We start from the raw sequence: 18,939 nt of genomic DNA on the forward strand, positions 1-18,939 counted from the left end.
CAGATTTATTCTGAACCTTCAACAGTGGAGTTAGAAAACTATAATAAAAGAGTAATTTTTTTCTTTTTTTACAATGGAATCGTCATTAGCCTATAAAAAATAAAGAGCAATTTTCACAGTGGAATTGTCATAGAAAAATATATAGGCAGAAAAAGAAATGTAGCCTACGCCAGATGGCACTGTTTAACCATGCAGAGAACAAGAAGTGTTGCCATATATCAGCCTATGTCTGATACAAGCTGAACTGTTTGTTCAAAATTAAAAGAAATACACAAATCAAATAAAAAAAAAAAATTCAGAGAGAATTTGGCTAATATATTGTTTGGAAGAGGTAGGCTACTGTGTGCACTGCACTCAACAAAGCTCTAGTCTTTTAGGTTCCCCAGGACTCAATGGAAGCAACAGTGTTATGGGTTTTCTCTTTGTCCAACCCTTTCATTCAGCCATTCATTCAATTATCTTGTGCAGTTTGCACTGTCAAAAGTCTATAAACAAAATAGGACATAGGTAATTCATTAACCTATATATTAACACATTATTTTTACTACATGGTCATTACATTGAAGAAGTGGGTGTAACAATAGGTTACATTGTTTTATTTTCAATCATGTGTCTTGCTCAAGGCTGAATGACTTCAGTAGCCTATCATAAGACCATGAGACAAGATGTTTTTAAAATAACCTCGTGCAAACACAGCATTTGCCTTATTTATCTAGTTTGTGTTATCTCTAAAACAAACAAATCCACAGTTCTGCTCTAAGGAGTTGTATATATAGGCCTATGCATTAAGGGAAATGGTTATCAGTATATTTAATGGCCTACAGTGAATTTGAAAAGGAGGCGTAGGCCTATTATTAGTCTGAGTAGCCTAACTCATGATGAAAACGGTAACTCCCCGATTATTAAAAATATGTAATCGCCACTCCTTTGGGAAATGCTGCCTTCATGTGCCAGGACAAGAATCGTAAGTACAAGTGTGGCCGACCCTAAGCATTGCCCAATGGATTGGGAACGAGAAGGTTTTCCATAATCCTCAAAATAAATGACGTCAAATAATAAGAGACAATGGTGGGAGTGAGGTCGTAATAAAATAATATCAGTTTTAATGGCAAGTGTAGGCTAAACGTATAGGCCTACAGTGAATTTGACTCTGGCTTTTTGATGCACTCACATACACTGGAATACTGTACACGTTAACAACATGTCTTTCTGTGAGTAGGCTATGCCATTTGACCGTTGGGCTAAACGTAAAAAATTAAGTAGCAATTGTTTTTCAGTAGCCTAGGCCTATTAGGTTTTAAGTTTATGTTTGTTCAGGACTATGGAAGCTAGAAAAACAAACATCAGTAAACTCTTCGAATTCCGAGTTCTTTTATGACATTTACAGTTCCACTAATCGTTCGAGTAACCTTTGTGGTTTAGTCTGAGTAACTCATGATGAAAACGGTAATTCCCCGATTATGAAAAAGATGTAATCGCCACTCTTTCCTTTGTGAAATGCTGCCTTCATGTACTAGGACAATAATCGTAAGTAGGCCTAGCCTACAACTGTGGCCGACCCTAAACATTGCCCAATGGATTGGGAACGAGAAAGTTTTCCATAATCCTCAAAATAAATGACGTCAAATAATATGAGACAATGGTGGGAATGAGGTCATAATAAAATAATAATTAAATATGCTGTTATTACAGCATTTTCCCATGTAGGCTTAATAAATAGCCTGTAGCCTATGTAGTGTGTTTTGTAAATTATGTTTACCTCGTTGCTGTCATGCAAACACGTTTTGGCCAAACATATTTTGCTATGCTTATTGAGCACTTCTTCGTTTTAACATATCACGTCTCTCTTGAACACAATAAACATCAAAGGAAACGACTTTTGTTAGAGGGTGAATGTTATCATGTCCGGTCGGATGCACTTGAATGAATGACAAGTCTTCTGTAGCCTAATCCAGTCAACATCACCACCACCCGTGTTTTCCTGGATTGTTTTGACGGGACATTTTCCGTAGTTAGGAAAGAGGTTACTAGGGGTGATTGTGTTTTTTGTGACAGCTAGGCTGCAGAAATCGATAGATTAACGGCTATTTTAGTATGTACTAAAGTAGTAGCATGTTCACTATAAGTGAACATGTGATGTGTTAAATAAAGTTGAAAACGAAGAGTGGAATTTTCCGACGAAGTTGTACATCCATTCGATGAACGCGTGACGTGGGTAAAAACAAAAAAAAAGTCTCGCTGACAGCTGGGTGGTGGGGCGGGGCTTTACGAAGGGTGTATCCAATAAAAAAAAGAAACCCCTGTTCCGTTTAACCGGCACGAGCAAGTTCTACACATGCGGCTGCGAGGCTCTCATTCAAACTGAGACGGTTCTGGATTTGGAGTTCTATCATATCGAATCAAATAGTCGTAAATAGCTTGTGACGTGGTCACTTTTATTTTTTAACGTAAGGCATCTTTTTTTGAAGGGGATCGATTTCCAAATCAGTTTAATTTTTTCATTGTCCCGCGCGCGCTATCGTAAAGATACAGTGTGTGCGCGCGCTAATTAGCTTACTGGCTAACATCGCTCTATTTTTCACAGGACTGACAACTGCAACGTGTGGTAAGTTTTATAATTTACACTTTGTATCAGAATACCTCTATTTTATTTACTGAACGCCTTAACAAAAATCACTATTCGATGATAATGTGAAGCTAACGTTAGCCGGAAATAAACCATTGTGCTATGTATTCACTACTTAAAGATATATCTAGCTAGCGTTATGTTAACCACTTATCTAGCTATGATTTAAGTGATCCGTTTGCTGTTAACGTTACATTTAGTAGCTAATGTTATAAGCGGAGGCAGAGACTTGTCTAACGTTAGCTACGTTATTGTCGGTTGAACGCAGTGAAAACTGTATTTTAACAGTATTGACCATCTGTCGTGCTATTTTTTTTTTTGTTAAATTGACATGCCAAGTGAATGCTCACTTGGCATGTCATTAAAAATTAGCACGACATACACACCGGCGACTGCCCACGGTCAGTCGGAGGTGGTTTGTGTTCCTTAAACTGAATCACATCCGGTTGCATCCCCTTTTACAAAAAGCACGTGAGACACTATTCAAACTGCGTATAATAACATAAATACTGCGTATAAACATTAGCTATTATAGCTAATATAACTACACATTAAATAACTTAAAGACGTACTGTCTAGTCTATCGGTCGAGCTGTTTCTGTTTGATTGCGTGAAATGGTATGAACAGATGGCGCTCGTGTTCAGGGCTGTGTTATATGAATGGATGACGACACGTGTGCAACGATTCTAATGTCGTTACGAGATCCTTATCTCGTAACATTTGTGGTCCGCAGTGCTAAACAAAAACTGCAATAAACCGTTAAACAGGTAAACTGTCTGGGTGATATTAGAGGACGTTGGTGTATTATAACATTCGGTTTCTTCCTGCGACATTCACGAAAATGGCTTCCTATTGGTTTCACGAAAGGCTATTAGACCCACCTTCCTGTCCAAGCGTTTCACCCTTTTACGTTGTTATCTTTCGTTTTAAAGATGCTGATTTATCAGTTTTAATCTCTCTGATCTCCATTCATTTCCTCCAGTGTTGTCAATGTCTTTTCTCTAGCTATGCTTTTCATGACCTTCCACATGAAGGTGGAATGGGAAGAAACTGTTTAAATTAAAGCAGGCCTTTTCTGTCTTTTGTCTTTTCAGGATGTACCTCTGCTCATCTGCAGTTACAGTTGCACAATGGCAGTCGGTTTAATATCTCAGCACAAAAGGAACAGCAACATAGCTAGTATAATTACAGGATAGCAATAGGCCCACACTATACCTCTTAATTATTTTATGGTCAGTACCGGGTAAATGCATTACAAGTTTGCACTGCTAAATCTCAGAAATCCTGTTTAAAACAGGCAGGCCTAAATAAGTTAATTATTTATTTAACCATTTACCTCTTTCCTAGTTGCTGTTTATAAGTAGCATTATATAAATAGCTTCGACAGACCTTAATTCCCTTTTTTTAAAATTGTGAAGCAATTTCTCTATAGTCTGCAATCATGGTTTCAACAACTGCAACTGCAATAATACTGGCTAGCACAATGGCAATAGCGACCCAGACTCCTCTTACAGAGTACATGTGGCTGCTGATTATTGGCTTCATCATCGCCTTTGTCTTAGCCTTTTCCGTGGGTGCCAATGATGTTGCTAACTCATTTGGCACAGCCGTGGGCTCTGGAGTGGTCACCTTGCGACAGGCATGCATTCTGGCTACAGTGTTTGAGACTCTGGGCTCTGTACTCCTTGGGGCCAAAGTGAGTGATACCATCCGCAATGGTATCATCGACAACAGCATGTACAATGGCTCTGAGCACGTGTTGATGGCTGGATACACCAGTGCCATGTTTGGTGAGTATCTGCAGCTTATCTTGCATGTAGTTAAACCTGCGTTCATTGAACCCTGTGTATAGAACTTGGTGGCACGTAGGACCGTTTGGTTCTTACAACTCGAAAATGTAATTTCAAACCAACACCTGGGAATAGGGCTTTGTTTGGGAAATTTCTGAATCGGATTGCCAAAAAAAAGTTTGATATTGATATGAAATTGCTATAAACAACAAATGTTCTCTAATTTTGTTAGTTTCTACTGTATGCAAACTGTATTAGGTTTCCTTTTTGCTGATATTAAAAATTGTCTGAAAAGGTATGAGGAAGCTGAAACAAGGTCTACATCTCGACTGATGTGATTCATTTATCTATTCTCATAGGTTCTGCTGTGTGGCAGCTGGCTGCCTCCTTCCTTAAGCTACCCATCTCTGGAACACACTGCATTGTTGGTGCAACTATCGGCTTCTCGCTGGTTGCTAGAGGCCAGCAGGGAGTCATGTGGTACAAAATCCTCAGTATCGGTAAGTCGGACACTCCAATCAGCTGACCTAGAAATGTCTTCAGTGTTTGGTTGGAATGCATCAGTGACTATATTAATGTAATGGCAGGGCGTGATTGGTAATGCAGTGTTATCCTAATAAATCAGCTAGTGTTTTGTCTGTGTTGATGACCTTCAATACTCAGTTCAACAATGCAATATTTATTTATGTATGGCTGTTGCCAATTCAGAGCTCAATTCACAACACATAAAATATGGAATGTGTGTGATTCCAGTAGTCACTTATGTTTTGGAATATTTGGCTGGACTGTCAAGGTAGGGAAGGCAGGACTTTTGATAAGCTCTTTATGCACGCCCGAGAACATTAGGCAATTATAGTCAAAGTTTTACCGGAATATACAGTAGATGTACTAATTTCACAAGTTATTTCTCACATTTGTTGCATTAGATGTGGGATTCAGGTCTATGTTCCTCTATGGAAAGCCCAAATCTGATGTTAACCACACTGCCCTTTTTGTAAAAACAACATAACTGAATCAGAAATAATACAACTTTAATGCCATTCAGTTATGGAAAGGGCCTGAAATGTTATACCAAGGAACCCTAATTACTGAACGACGAAAACAATCCATCTTTCCTGTCAATGGGACAGGTATCTATGTTGCCAAACTACCAAAGAATCCATCTTTGCCCGCTTGACTGGGGTCGGGTCGCGGGGGCAGCAGCTCCAGCAGGGGACCCCCAAACTTCCCTTTCCTGAGCCAAAGAATGTCCCTTTTTATCAGGGAAATGATTATAGTAACTTAAATAGTTAAAATTGGCAACTGGCATAGTTGATAGAAGCTGAGATGAGATTTCCTGTTTGTGATATGTTAGGATTGTTTCCCAACAGGACTTGTATTTCCAAAAAAAAATACTTTTTAAGGATGTGTTTTTTTGTGTGTGACCTAACTGTCACATATTACATTTCCACTAAATTGCAATTCTCATATTATTTCTTTAATTTGCAGTTGCTTCCTGGTTCCTGAGCCCCCTTTTGTCTGGAATAATGTCAGCCATTGTTTTCTACTTTGTGCGCATGTTCATCTTACGCAAGGTAAGCTGGCTGTTATCAAATTGTAGATAGTATGTGTTTTTGTGAGTGAGACAGGAACCTTCCGGAGTGATCGGTTTTAGGTCACTTTCAACACCGTACTATACCACTGCCAAAATGAAATCGAGGAACTGTTTGTTACATGATGAGAATCGGGCAATTGTTTTCTGAAGCAGTTCCTTATCCACATCATACAGTGAGATTCAAATTACTGTAACCTGACAGCAAAATGGGACAGTTCTGTTCATACAGTGGAATGTGTTTTTCTGACTTGGTGCTCTGTTTTGTCCCTGTAGAAAGACCCTGTTCCTAATGGATTGAGGGCCCTGCCTGTCTTCTACGCCATGACTATGGGAATTAACCTGTTCTCTATCATGTTCACTGGAGCTCCGAGTGAGTATCATTGTTTCAGTCATTTTGCTTTGCATGCCTGCCCACAGCCTAAAATAAACCACTCCCTCAGACAGCCGGATGCCCACACATATTCCAGACTCAACCAGACTGTTGACCATTTTTACAGAAGCTGTGTTTATTTAACATGTTTTTTGGGGCTCTCTTGCTTGTGGTTCTATGTGGGTCATAGCTGGAATGAAGTTTTAAAGCGGAGCACAACAGGGAGATGGAAATAAGATTTCACTTGACTCTTGACGTCACTGTCTGCTCTTCAGACATGAAGGAGGAAAAGAGAAGTAAAGAGGGTGTTGGAAATGGTTATAGTTGTCTACTGCTAGTAGTTGTATTGCCGCTTAGAATTTGTCCAGTAATGCTCTGAATGCTTGTTGGATTTTTGTCCTCAGAAACTTTTCATTAAATGAGCAATTTTCGCTCCTTTTTGTTTTCTTCTCTCTACAGGGCCTAACAGTTCAAGATGTTAGCTGGCCTGGGCCATTAAATGGCTGCTACAGGCCAGAGTTTGACCAGATATGGTGCACTGATGTGTGCATGCATATCAGCAGCACACTCAGAGAGGAGATCACTTGCAGTTCCAGCATAGCCCATAGCCCTGCTTAGTCAGGCACATTCTGTACAGTTGTGTGACGTTCCTCACACCTCGACACACTGTACATGGGGACCTGTACTTGGGTACCTCACATAAAAAAGGTGCGAGGTTGCATTTCAGACACATTTACAAAACCCACTGCATCCTCCTTAAATTGTCCCCACTCACACACTGAGATCTCACTGGTAAAGCCTCAAGACCACAGTGGAGTTTAATATTGAGTTAATCGTCGATTCCTGCATGATGATGATGATGATAATAATAATAATAATAATAATAATAATAATAAGACAAAGCATGAATCCCATCTAATTCAGTATCCATCCATTTTAAAGTATTTTGTTTTTCATCATCCAAAGTCAGACCTCTCTTGTCATCCCGTATTCTGGCCGAGTTTTGGATAGTGTACTACACTGGCACACATGACAACAGCTGACCTATGCACTCTAATGCAGCAGTGATATCTGAACTCAACGGAGTACAGTACGTTTGGTTCCCTGTTTTAGATCTTATCATAGTGGTGCGATTGGACACCAGGCATCCCACAGCACATTCCTATACTCAATATATACACCAGTGCCAGAGACCTCAAGTCAGCATGTGCATGCAATTTAGGCCAAAGAATTTGAGGGTCAGCTGTCGTTTGCAGATGAGGCTTAGTGTGACTTGGGTTCTTCACACCTTATAAATCACCTAGGTGCTGTCACTCCACTGCATCCCCATGCATTGTAAAATATAAATCTACCACATAAACAGAATTAAGATATAATGCCTAGCTTATTAAAATGTCCCACGCCTTGTCACCTGGATATGGCTTTCTAAGTCAGTATAAAATCATTTTCAACTCTTCGTGGCATCTCGCAGATACTGTTCCTTACATCAGCTGTATTGGCCCTGAATTCAGTCTGTTCAGAGAAAAGCCTGTCTCCAATGAATGCGTGGATACGAATTTTCTGCCTGGGTTACCCACTTAAAAACAAACACCCGGTAGCGTTGGTTGCTTTGGGGACACCAAACTATTAGCAACATAAAATGGATACACACATCTTAGTATGAATGACTTGTTTTAACCTGAGCCATGAACCTGAAACAAAATCCTAGGCGTCTTGGGTGTTATTGTCATTTCTCACAATAGGTACTTATTGTGAGAAATGAACGTTAGACTTACAGGTCCCTTCAGTGCTGAGACTTAATGCAGCTGTCACTTAATTCTAATACTCTCGCTGCATCTGCTTCTAGAGAAAAGTGAGGACAAATAACCAAAGGTTCCTTGCCAAGTGAGTCATAAACTGCCACTCATTGTAATTTGGGTTCGTGGCGAGATGTACATATGGTAACAAAACAACAAGCCATGTTATTGGGTGATGTAGGTCATGGGATACAGAGGTTTATGGGAGGGGTTTGGAATGCAGCCGTGGTTAGTCAATTTCCTGTGCAGTCCCTTCATCCCACTGCATGGCTGTGGTATAATCTCATCCCTTTTGTGTGGGAGTGTTTATCAGACAGACCTAGACTAGCTTTTAAATCCTTTCTTTTATATTTTGAAGGAAGGTGCCTACAAACAAGTCACCGTGACAAAGAATAGTGTCACAACCCTTTTTTTTCTTTTCTTTTTTTTTTTTGGTCCCTACTTTTCATTTTCCCCAGGGTGTTGGAGCACAGTGATATCTAGCTGTATTACACCTGTTACTGGATGTCCCATTCCATGTGAGCCACAGCGGTTACAGAGCCTCCTTGTTGTTTTCCCTCTTATGCATCCCCAGTTTCCAGCTTCCATTGCATAACTAAATAAACATCAGTTAGGTGCTCTGCAGTCTCATGCTGCAGCGTGACTCAGTGGAGAGAGTGCACTGTGGACTGGACTCGAGACAGTTATTGCTTAGCCTTGGCCCTAGTTTTCTTTTGTTTATCTTAAGCCCCAGTCCCAAACTAGTGAAAGTGTTTTTTTTAATTATGCATGGCCATTGTCCTCTCATCAGAGGTGGTGGTGTTGGAATTTCCAGCAGCTCTTGTTTTAGTTTTCTCCTAACTACACTGCTGACTTGCATCTTCTCTGTATGACCAAGATGACTGCTTCCCCTGGGAAAATTTAAATGGTTGCTTTCTGCCAGCATGTGCTGCATTATATCTACTTCTGCTGCACCAGCTTTGCTGCAGTCTTGGCAAGAGAGTGTCCTTATAGCTACACCCCCCCTTCTTTCCCTCTTTAAGTAATGTCACCTTTTTAGGAACTTGTTGTCCATGTGCAGTGTTGGCAGGGCATTTTAGTGTCATGGTGACATTTTTTGGGTGTTGCATAACTGTTCGCATCCAGGGGTACACATATTTCCATGTCTAACTAGTATGTGACACAGTGCAGTCATGCTTGTAACAACTAGAGTCAAAAGAAATCTCATTGAAGTTATTGTTATTTCCCTGTAGTTACTTTTCATTCATTGGTGCCATTCACATTTTTAAATAAGAATGCAAGTTCCTCCTAACCTGACCTCATGTTGACTTACTAAAATACTGTTTAACTTTTTTACATATTTTTATGAAATTGCTCAGTTGTAAGTTTGCTGTTTCAGACAACTTTTTGTGTTGTCCAGTAAAAGGTAGCACTCGCTGCCTTGTTTTTTAAAACTGCCTTTCTCTATTCTCCTTTTGTGTGTGTCTGATTGCGTCCTTGGCATCTGATGATCCTTCAGTGCTGGGATTCGACAAGATCCCTTGGTGGGGTACCCTGCTCATCTCATTGGGCTTCTCTGTGCTGACCGCCATTGTGGTCTGGTTTATTGTCTGCCCTCGCCTCAAGAAGAAGATTGAACGTAAGTCATCTTTTTTTGTTTTTAATTTTTTGGCAACCTGCTGATTCAGCTGACCACTGAAATTATTATGTTTTTTTTCTCGCTGCCACTGGACAAGCGAGGGATTTAGCATTGCACCTGTAACCTCAACCTATTCACACTGAGGTCTCCTATTAATCCAGCAAATGGAGCTTTGGGATATTTTGTCATAATGGAGTCGCTCTAATGAAAATCATCTGAAAATATTGTCACCAGTTCTATAATCCTGGATTAAAGTTTAAAAAAAACAAAACAAGGGCCATCTGCATTTACACACCATTGGTGTGGTTTCGGTGATGCAGGGGAACACCATTCATTTTCCCCATGTAGTTTACCATTAGGTTTCAATAGAACCTTTTGCAAAACGTATAAATACAAAACTAATGTTCAAAAATGTCTTTTCTCTAATTGTAGCCATATTAACGGCGCGCAGCATCTGGGACAAATGGGTTAATAAATCATTTAGTGTCAGAGAAAAATATCTTCAATTTGAATTGTGATTATTGATTTTACAGTACCTGTCAAGTGTATCTTCTAGTAACCGAAACCACAGGTTTATCTGAGGGAGCATGATCTGTCTAGATCAGCCTCCAGAGTCGAGCAGCCTAATCGGGTCATAGTGATCCCCTAATTGGTCTTTACCTTGACTAAACAAAAATAAACCTAGGTGGACTTAAGGTGTTGACATAGGCTTTGCAGTGCATGTGTGGGTGGCTTGAGGGTGACTGCTTCAGGTCTGGCCTTGACCAGTTTAAATGATACAATGTGGCCAACTGGTCAGAATACTCCTGTGATTATATCATAGAAAATATTGGAATTATCTGATTCACTTAAAAACCACAAACAAATGGTATGTGAGTTACAGGCTATTAGAAGTCTTACTGTCTTTTATAAGTTAAGCTGCTAGCAGTAGTGTAATTATGTTCCTTGTAAGATCATAATCTGATCCTGTGAACTCGGGCTCACTTTTGAACACGGGTAACGTTGCATTTATAGGACAGTCTTTTTTTTTTTTTTTTTTTTTTTTACTCTGGTTATGCAATTAAGACTCGTACAGCTCTGTTTGAAAGGAAACCCATGTTGTGCTGGTACTTCTCTGCTATACAGGGTATATGTTTGGACATGGCCCAAGCAATATCTCACTCCACCTTCTCCCCTAATAGGAGATATGAAGTCTTCCAGCCCCTCTGAGAGCCCCCTGATGGAGAAGAGGGAGTTAAGAGAGGCCCAATGTCCAATCTTGAAACAGACTGCCAAGGAGACTACGCCTAACACCTTAGATGTCAATCAAAGTCCCTCTGCTCAGCCCCATGCTGCCCCTGAGGAGCGCAGGGTGGCGTTTGACATTGGAGATTCTGACGATGTTGACAATAATAAGGAACGCAAGGTGGCGTTTAACATCGGAGACTCTGACGACACAGAAGACAGCGACGCAAATGGTGGTAAGTATGCCAAGAAAACATTGTTCAAACATATGTAATTAGAATTATGTAGATTAATGGTATGTAATTTAATTTAAAAAAAAATGTTTCACCCCTCTCTGCAGCTCTCAAACAGGTTCAATCAAACGGTCAGGTCAACAACCAGGTGGTCCAGCACAGCAATGGCTCCACAAATTCAGCCAATCAGGTCCAGTTCAACAACCAGGTTCAGTTCAACAACAGGCCAGCACAGGCTCCAAGTAACGGTTACAGCCAGTACCACACGGTCCACAAGGACTCTGGCCTCTACAAGGACCTGCTGCACAAGCTCCACCTGGCCAAGGTTGGTGACTGCATGGGCGAGGGGGGTGACCGACCTATCCGACGCAACAACAGCTACACCTCCTACACCATGGCTATCATCGGCATGCACGGAGACTACAAGCATAAAGAAGGGGACTACCGTGCCTACGAGGAATGCGACAAGGGCGCAGGGCCAGGGGCTCCGGACAAGAAGCGTGTGCGTATGGACAGTTACACTAGCTACTGCAATGCTGTGGCAGAGCACACAACTCCTGAAGCTCTGGGAGAAGGTGATGTGACACTAGAAATGACGAAGGAGGATGCAGCTAGCAGCCAAAGCTCTCTAGATGATGGGCTTGAGGCAGACAAGCCAGAAGTCTCCACTCTCTTCCAGTTCCTCCAAATTCTCACCGCCTGCTTTGGATCCTTTGCCCATGGAGGAAACGACGTTAGGTATGCGGATTCCTTCATGAAGGTCATGTTTTTATCAGGCTGTTAAATTAAGCTTTTGTTTCTCTGGCATGTTGTAGGTGACATTTTACTTATCAAGGATCAACTAAAGTCTGAATCTTTAGACCCCGGTTATATAATTTAATTTCATTCTTTCCTCTGTAGTAATGCTATTGGACCGTTGGTAGCTCTGTGGCTGGTGTACACAACCAGCCATGTGATTTCAGAGGAACCCACACCCATTTGGCTGCTGCTGTACGGTGGCGTGGGCATCTGCGCTGGACTCTGGGTGTGGGGTCGCCGAGTGATCCAGACTATGGGCAAGGACCTTACCCCCATCACCCCCTCAAGGTATAGACTCCACAGACCTGATTCTCCTTAGTCATGAAACCACATCCTCCTCAGACATTACCAGTCTTTAAATTTAGCAAGGATGCTCAGACTTAAGTGTTGTTTTTATTCCCCGGCAGTGGTTTCAGCATCGAACTGGCCTCAGCCCTGACTGTCGTGGTAGCCTCTAACATTGGCCTGCCTGTCTCCACCACCCACTGCAAGGTAAGCTGGTCAAACACTGTGGTCTGGGAACCAGACTGAGACACAGGAAGGAGTATTTAGTGTAAGGGAGGGTACAGTAAACAGGAACCTAGTCTGTGAGACGGTCCAAATGTGGAGCAACTTTCTCCTCAATAGAATTTTACATTTTAGGTATGCAGAGATATTCTGAAGTCATAAATTTCAGGAAGATGATGGGATTTATCTGATTACTGCTGTGTTTCTAGGTGGGCTCTGTGGTTGCAGTAGGATGGCTGCGCTCAAGGAAGGCAGTAGACTGGCGTCTATTCAGAAACATCTTCATGGCATGGTTTGTCACTGTGCCCATCTCTGGTCTGATCAGTGCCGCCATCATGGCCATCTTCATCTATGGCATCCTTCCCCCATAGATAAGAGCTGCACCCCAAGCAGGGGAGGAGAAAGAAAGCGCTCCGGTGCGCACCAGGAGAAAAGGAGTAAAGTTGGACGGCCAAAATATATCGCTTACCTCAAGCCAACAACTTTGGAAGAAAAAAAAAAAAAAGGAAATGTTTGAAGGACTTGTGATATGGGCCTTTGGTTCTTGGCTGCATCATTTTCAACCTAGAATTTGCAGTTTGTTCCATTTGGGCCGCGTTACTTCCAGTGGGAAGTTAGCATTTCTTTGTTCTGACTTGCTTTTTCATATCTCATCATTCTGTAACGAGTTAATCTAAAAGCACCATCTGCTTTTTTTTCCTAATACTTATTCTTCCATTTTCTTTTTTTTTTTTTTTTTTTACTTTAAAATGATGTATATACAACCATGTTTTCATTTTGTTTTACACGTTAGAAAGAAATGAGCAATTGCAATGCAGTATAAGCCTTTGCAGATGTAACTCCAGTCATAACACATGCTGAAAGTAACGTAGATGCAAAATCAGTATTTCTTTTTTTAGGTGAAAAACCTTCACAGCACTGCAGTGTCTTCTTTCTGACACACAATTATCTGAATAGTTTACTATGGTAGAAGCACCAAATGTACACACTGGATGACCACCTGCAAAAGTATGTGAAATACCGTATCAGTGGAATAATAGGTGACAAATGACAAAGCCCTAATCGTTGATGGATTATCTGCGATCCAGTCTCATTAGAATCTCCAGTGCAGAAATAACTGCTTGAAATTGTTTACTTGAATTTGAGAAATGTAACCGCAGATGGTCAACTAAGGGAAACAAGTGCTCTCAAACAAGACCTACGTACTGTAAGTCTTCTGTTAAAACTTGATTGCATCATCTTTGATGGTTAAATGCTTTAGGCATCCTTCAGTGTTTTTACACTTCACCTTGTATCGGCTACTTCCCCAGGATGTTTTTCTTGCTTAGACATTTGGGTTATTCTAGATTTCCTCTTTTTTTTTTCCTCCCCCCAGCCTTGGAAGGTGAATAAGGTTGTTAAAGAGGACAAACAGGAACCCAAAACTGGAAGTTATCTAACTGGGTGGTTTGGTGTTGAGCTGATCTGGTCTCTTGTTTGAAGGAGGGCAAACATACGTTGCATGCCAACGGTGTGTGTGGTCATTTAGCTGCAGTACTAAATGCATATCAGATCTATAGATGCTGTAGTTGCCTTAATTATTTTTGATTTATTTTCCCTTAGGTACCAAAGAAATGTTTTTTTATTGCACATCAACATACTCTTGTCCACACAAAACAAATAAAAATGGGAAAATACTGGAGTTGAACTTGTTTTTGTTGCGCATATATAAAAACAAATAAGAGAGAATTAACAAGTAATTCTCCTGCATTCAAAACATACTTGATTGTGCAGTAAAATGTTCCCTGTCAGTGTTTACTATTATATATGATATCTTTGAATTAATATTACTGCTGCATTAATGTGTAGGTTACGTTTTACAGCTGTAGATTTTTAAGATTTTGCTAAATTTAACTCTTTTATATACTGTTGGGTAGTTAAATCTACAGCAATACATAATTTATAAGATCATATGTTTGTAGCATTGCTGTCCTGTGAGAACCATGTATCTTTAAAAAGTCAACTTTTCATGTCAGAAAAACAGTCCTGTTTTCAGCTTTGCGACGACTCATTTTCTAGCTGATCAAAGAGGTTTTTAAAATTTTATTTAGCTTAAGGAGAATTTTAAGAGAAACCCCTCATTCAGTTTATCACAATCATTAAAAATCTGGAGATGCATAGTTTTCACTGGACAGGAAGGGGATGAAAAACTCCTAATTATAGCTGTCAGACAAATGTAGTGCAGTAAAAGTAAAATGTTTACATTCTGAAAGTGAATAGAAGTATAAAGTTGCATAAAATAGAAATACTCAAGTAAAGTCCAAGTACCTTGAATGTGTACTTAAGTACAGTACTTGAGTAAATGTATTTAGTTACATCCCACCACTGCAAATATATTGCAACTTCATACCCTCAAATTCAGTTTCATGTGGTAAAATAATGTTATATTATCTTAGGAAAAGAACCAAAAAGCAGTTCTGAAAGACTGCAGAAGTATTTTGTCACAGCATGTAACATGAAACAAAAAAGGACAGAGAGGTTGTACCGATAGGTGGATAGTTCCCTTTTATTGTCAGTAAGCTCAGTACAGCTCAGCCACTGGGTGATGAGTGAGCGTTGGGATCCACGTGCTGCTGTGTTTTCTCACTCCAGTACATCTGTGACGCAGGGACAGACAAGGGAGGATTCCTTTACGCTAGTTTTACATTGCAAACACCACAATTCAGTAGTTTTCCAGGGCTCTCAGAGCAATTTATATGAATCACACCTCGGTCTTTCTGATATGACTCACTCCTCTGGACATGGTACTGATGAATGGTGACTGCACCAGGCAGTTTGTGATTTTAAAGCACAAAGCAAGGCCTATTCTACTCCCAAATGGTTAGGAATTACTGCTACAGGTTTATTATCTCTATTTTTAAACCAGTGCATGAAGGTTTTCCCTTCTCAGGAATTTGACTTTTCACATCATAATCCAAAAGATGACCTTTATCACTGCATCATTAACTTTGGATCAGAGGATTGTTATCAATTTTAAAACAATCCTTTCGGCATCTTTTAGAGCAGGGACAGTGCGTCCTTGGTCCTAAAATAACCAGAAGCAGATGATACAGTATAAATCAATCACAATAAGCACCTGGGGACAGACGCCTCAGAGTGCCCTGGATTCTTGTCCTAGATTTACTCACATGCAAGATGGACTGTGTTCAAATAAACAATCCCAGAATCTTATTTTTGAGGTCAAGCAGCCAGCTCATCTCTGTGGTGACTTGAGTATCTCACTAGAGTATTGGCTTTGACTGTTTTTATACATTAAACTGTTTTCACAAGCTGCCGAGTTGTACATTTGTAATTGCTCTTCAGGCATTTTACTGTTCTAAACCCAACCTATAAAAGGTATTTTTACCACTATTTAAATCCAGCTGTGACCGGCTTTGACTGGATTTGTTTTTCACATTCTGTTTATTGCACAATTGAACTTTCACTGTGTTGCTCAAAACAGTTCACCACATCTTGCCCTAGTAGGCACAACGAGTTAACTACCGTCTCTGGATAATACCAGTAAACAAATGATACATTCAGCCTTTAGGTAAATTGTTACTTAAGTATGTCTGTAGCATTTAGAAGTTCACCTTGTTCCTTCTTGGTTGAATCCTGACTGACTTCATCTGCAGAGGAGAAATGGAGAGTTACAGCAAGCAGTCATAGTGTGGGATTCATGAGTATAGTGAGTCAGTGGCCATTTTACTTGATCTTACCCAAACTGCTCACAGTCTCTGGCACTGTCTCAGGGTGCTCTGAAAAGACATTAAAATGTACTTTACCTAATTCCTGAGATGTTTTTAACCTGATTAAACCATGTAAAGCACTTTGTAACTTTGTTTTGAAAAGTCCCTTTCTATTGTTGTTAATCTCTAAATCTTCTTTAAAAGTAGTTTACAACTATGTAAAAATGTAAAATAAAACATTAATTGAAATTCATGAATATGTGGATAACTGAATTCTGTTTGAGAAGAAAATATCACACAGTATTATTCAAAGCTTGTAATTTAGTGTTTGCTTCACTAATAACTGCTGTAGTGTTTTAGTGTAGATTTACATCACTGTTTCCCTGTCAAAAATGGTAGACATAAATCGTGAATGACAGAAGGTGAAATTGCAGCTTTAATGTGCTGAAATAAACTGCCCAATGCACAAACTCACCATCTGCTTCCTCAGAGGACTCAGACTGGGATTCTGTGTGGGAGAGAAATCAGTCAGGTTGTGATATTTAACATGTAAGTGTAATTTGAGAGCCTGCAGTCCTTTTCTAAACTGTCCTTTATCACCATCTACAGGCTGATACTGAGGGGTGCAGTAGAACCTCTCTCACCTTCATGAGCTGCTAGGTCTGAGTTCCCACCTCCTTCTGCTGGAGGAGAGTTTTACAAGTTATGTAATGTTGAACAAGATCACATGTTGTCTTATGATTAAAGCCAGCAGGATGTTTTTATACACACCTGTGTTGTCGTTCTCAGCTTCAATATGCTCCTCCACTGTTGGAAACATTTCAACATGTGACGTTTAACACACAATCAATTTGTTCAGGTGTTCATCATACAAGTATAACTTACCAGATCCATCTTGAACAGCCTCTGTATGTAAAATATTTGAGAGATTGCATTAAACACTGCACCTGAATAAGCACTTTATTAGTTTTGAATGAAGTCAGAGCTCATGTAGTTCCTCTTACCAAGGTAGCGGGGGTCCTCGTTCTGTTCCTCTGTCACTTTACAGGAAAGGGTAAAATAAAAAGAGCATTGATGGACCTGAAACTTGTTTTACAAACTGTACTTAACGCAATGGATGAAAGGTTTATTTGCTTATAAAGTCACCTCATTTTGGGTTATGGTCATTGCCTTGGACTTTGGTCAAACTTACCATTCATCTGAGCGGCCTCGTTCTTTTGAGCAGCCTCAAACTCCATCTGATCTGAGGAGACAGAGTGATGAAATGATGCAAGAGTAACAAAACAATGGGCAATTTGTGTAATAATACAAGTGAAGGAATGTAGCATTACAATGTAATCAACAAATAAATTATTATCTATTAGTATAGGTTAAGACGAGTCTGGGGGGAATTCACAAACTATAAAGTAATTAAATTAAAATCAAATATTTAAAAATACTTTTACTGAAGTAAAACTTTGAATGCAGGACTTCTACTTGTAACAGTGTTTTGCTACACAGCGGTTTTGCTACTTTTACTTGAGTCAAATATCTGAGTACTTCTTTCACCACTGGGTGGCTTTAACAAACCGGTGAGTCTCAAATGAAAATATGTTGCCACTCTTGCAGCCAGGTGCATTTACACACACAGACTTAAACATAAAGTACATTAAACTATAAAACATATTAAACATCAGTTTCACAGTCAGCTGGTTATCATTTGAACTGATGCACTGTACCTATTTTCTGCAGTTCAGTTAGCTCATCTGCATGAAAAAAAACAAGACCATTGAATCAGCTTTGAGGCAGGCAAGTTTCATCACCCTTAAATAATTCTGTGAATGCTGATCAGTAGTATTGTTATTCGATTCTTTGGTATGACTTTCGGTCGCTTGCTACTTCTGTATTGTATTCAAATTTTCTCCAGCATTTATACTTTTTAAAAAAATATTACGCTTTTTTCTTTTTACATTGAAAGTCAATGGAGCAATCTTTAAATCCTCTTAAGGCTTCTTCTACATCCAAATGCCACTCCTCCCACATACTTTCAGCTACAGATGTCATTCAAACTTTAGACCATTTACAAAACCTTTAGATATTACAGTTTTTCTATATTTTTTACAGTTTTTGTGTTATCAATGGTTAAGTTTAGTGCTTCTTTCAGGCTTTTTCTGCATTTATATTGTGTGTGTATTGCGTGACTATGACTATGCTGTTTCAGAGATGCTTTATTTGGTGGCATGGTAGCTCAGTGGTTAGCACTGTTCCAACAAGCACCAGCAAGTAAGTGCTGTACCCTTGGTCAATTCCCAGTATGGGCTGGGCCTTTTTGTGTGGAGTTTGCATGTTCTTCCAGACTTTCTTTGATATACTATAATATGAATTTTTTTTTATCACTTTCTTCGACACACTATATTATGACTTTTTTCAAAAATAGAGAAAAAAAGTCATAGTATAGTATATCAAAAAAGTGATAACAAAGTCATTGTTATGGTTTCAGTATTTTGCTATATATTTTGTTCTATTTCTGTTGGGTTTTATTTCTGTTGTAGTTTTCTGTATGTTTCCTGTTGTATGTTTTTTCTGTAGGTTTCTGTTCCCTGTCTTGTAAATGTATCCTGTGTTGTGTATTGTTGTCTGTATATATTTTGTTGTGTATTTTTCTGTTCCGTTGTGAATTTCCCTGTTCATGTTCT

The 18,939-nt window shown here is 39.7% G+C and overlaps 1 protein-coding gene and 1 long non-coding RNA gene across 2 annotated transcripts; one reads left to right on the plus strand and one right to left on the minus strand.

The window, feature by feature from the left end:
• The first annotated feature begins 2,293 nt into the window (after positions 1 to 2,293).
• slc20a1b (solute carrier family 20 member 1b) lies at positions 2,294 to 14,238 on the plus strand. The gene is made up of 11 exons (XM_028601437.1): positions 2,294 to 2,605; positions 3,722 to 4,417; positions 4,777 to 4,917; positions 5,906 to 5,991; positions 6,285 to 6,381; positions 9,676 to 9,795; positions 10,977 to 11,255; positions 11,360 to 11,990; positions 12,153 to 12,338; positions 12,458 to 12,542; positions 12,767 to 14,238. Exons 2-11 carry the CDS (start codon positions 4,069 to 4,071, stop codon positions 12,926 to 12,928), a joined length of 2,136 nt encoding a protein of 711 aa, XP_028457238.1. The 5' UTR covers positions 2,294 to 2,605; positions 3,722 to 4,068; the 3' UTR covers positions 12,929 to 14,238.
• A 682-nt stretch (positions 14,239 to 14,920) lies between these two features.
• LOC114571486 (uncharacterized) lies at positions 14,921 to 16,771 on the minus strand. The gene is made up of 4 exons (XR_003694650.1): positions 16,740 to 16,771; positions 16,295 to 16,333; positions 16,169 to 16,204; positions 14,921 to 15,193 (listed from the first exon to the last, which is right to left on the minus strand). It is a non-coding gene; the product is annotated as an uncharacterized LOC114571486 (long non-coding RNA).
• Positions 16,772 to 18,939: the final 2,168 nt, after the last annotated feature.

This window comes from Perca flavescens, chromosome 16 (genome assembly GCF_004354835.1).
Source record: "Perca flavescens isolate YP-PL-M2 chromosome 16, PFLA_1.0, whole genome shotgun sequence".
Lineage (NCBI taxonomy): Eukaryota > Metazoa > Chordata > Actinopteri > Perciformes > Percidae > Perca > Perca flavescens.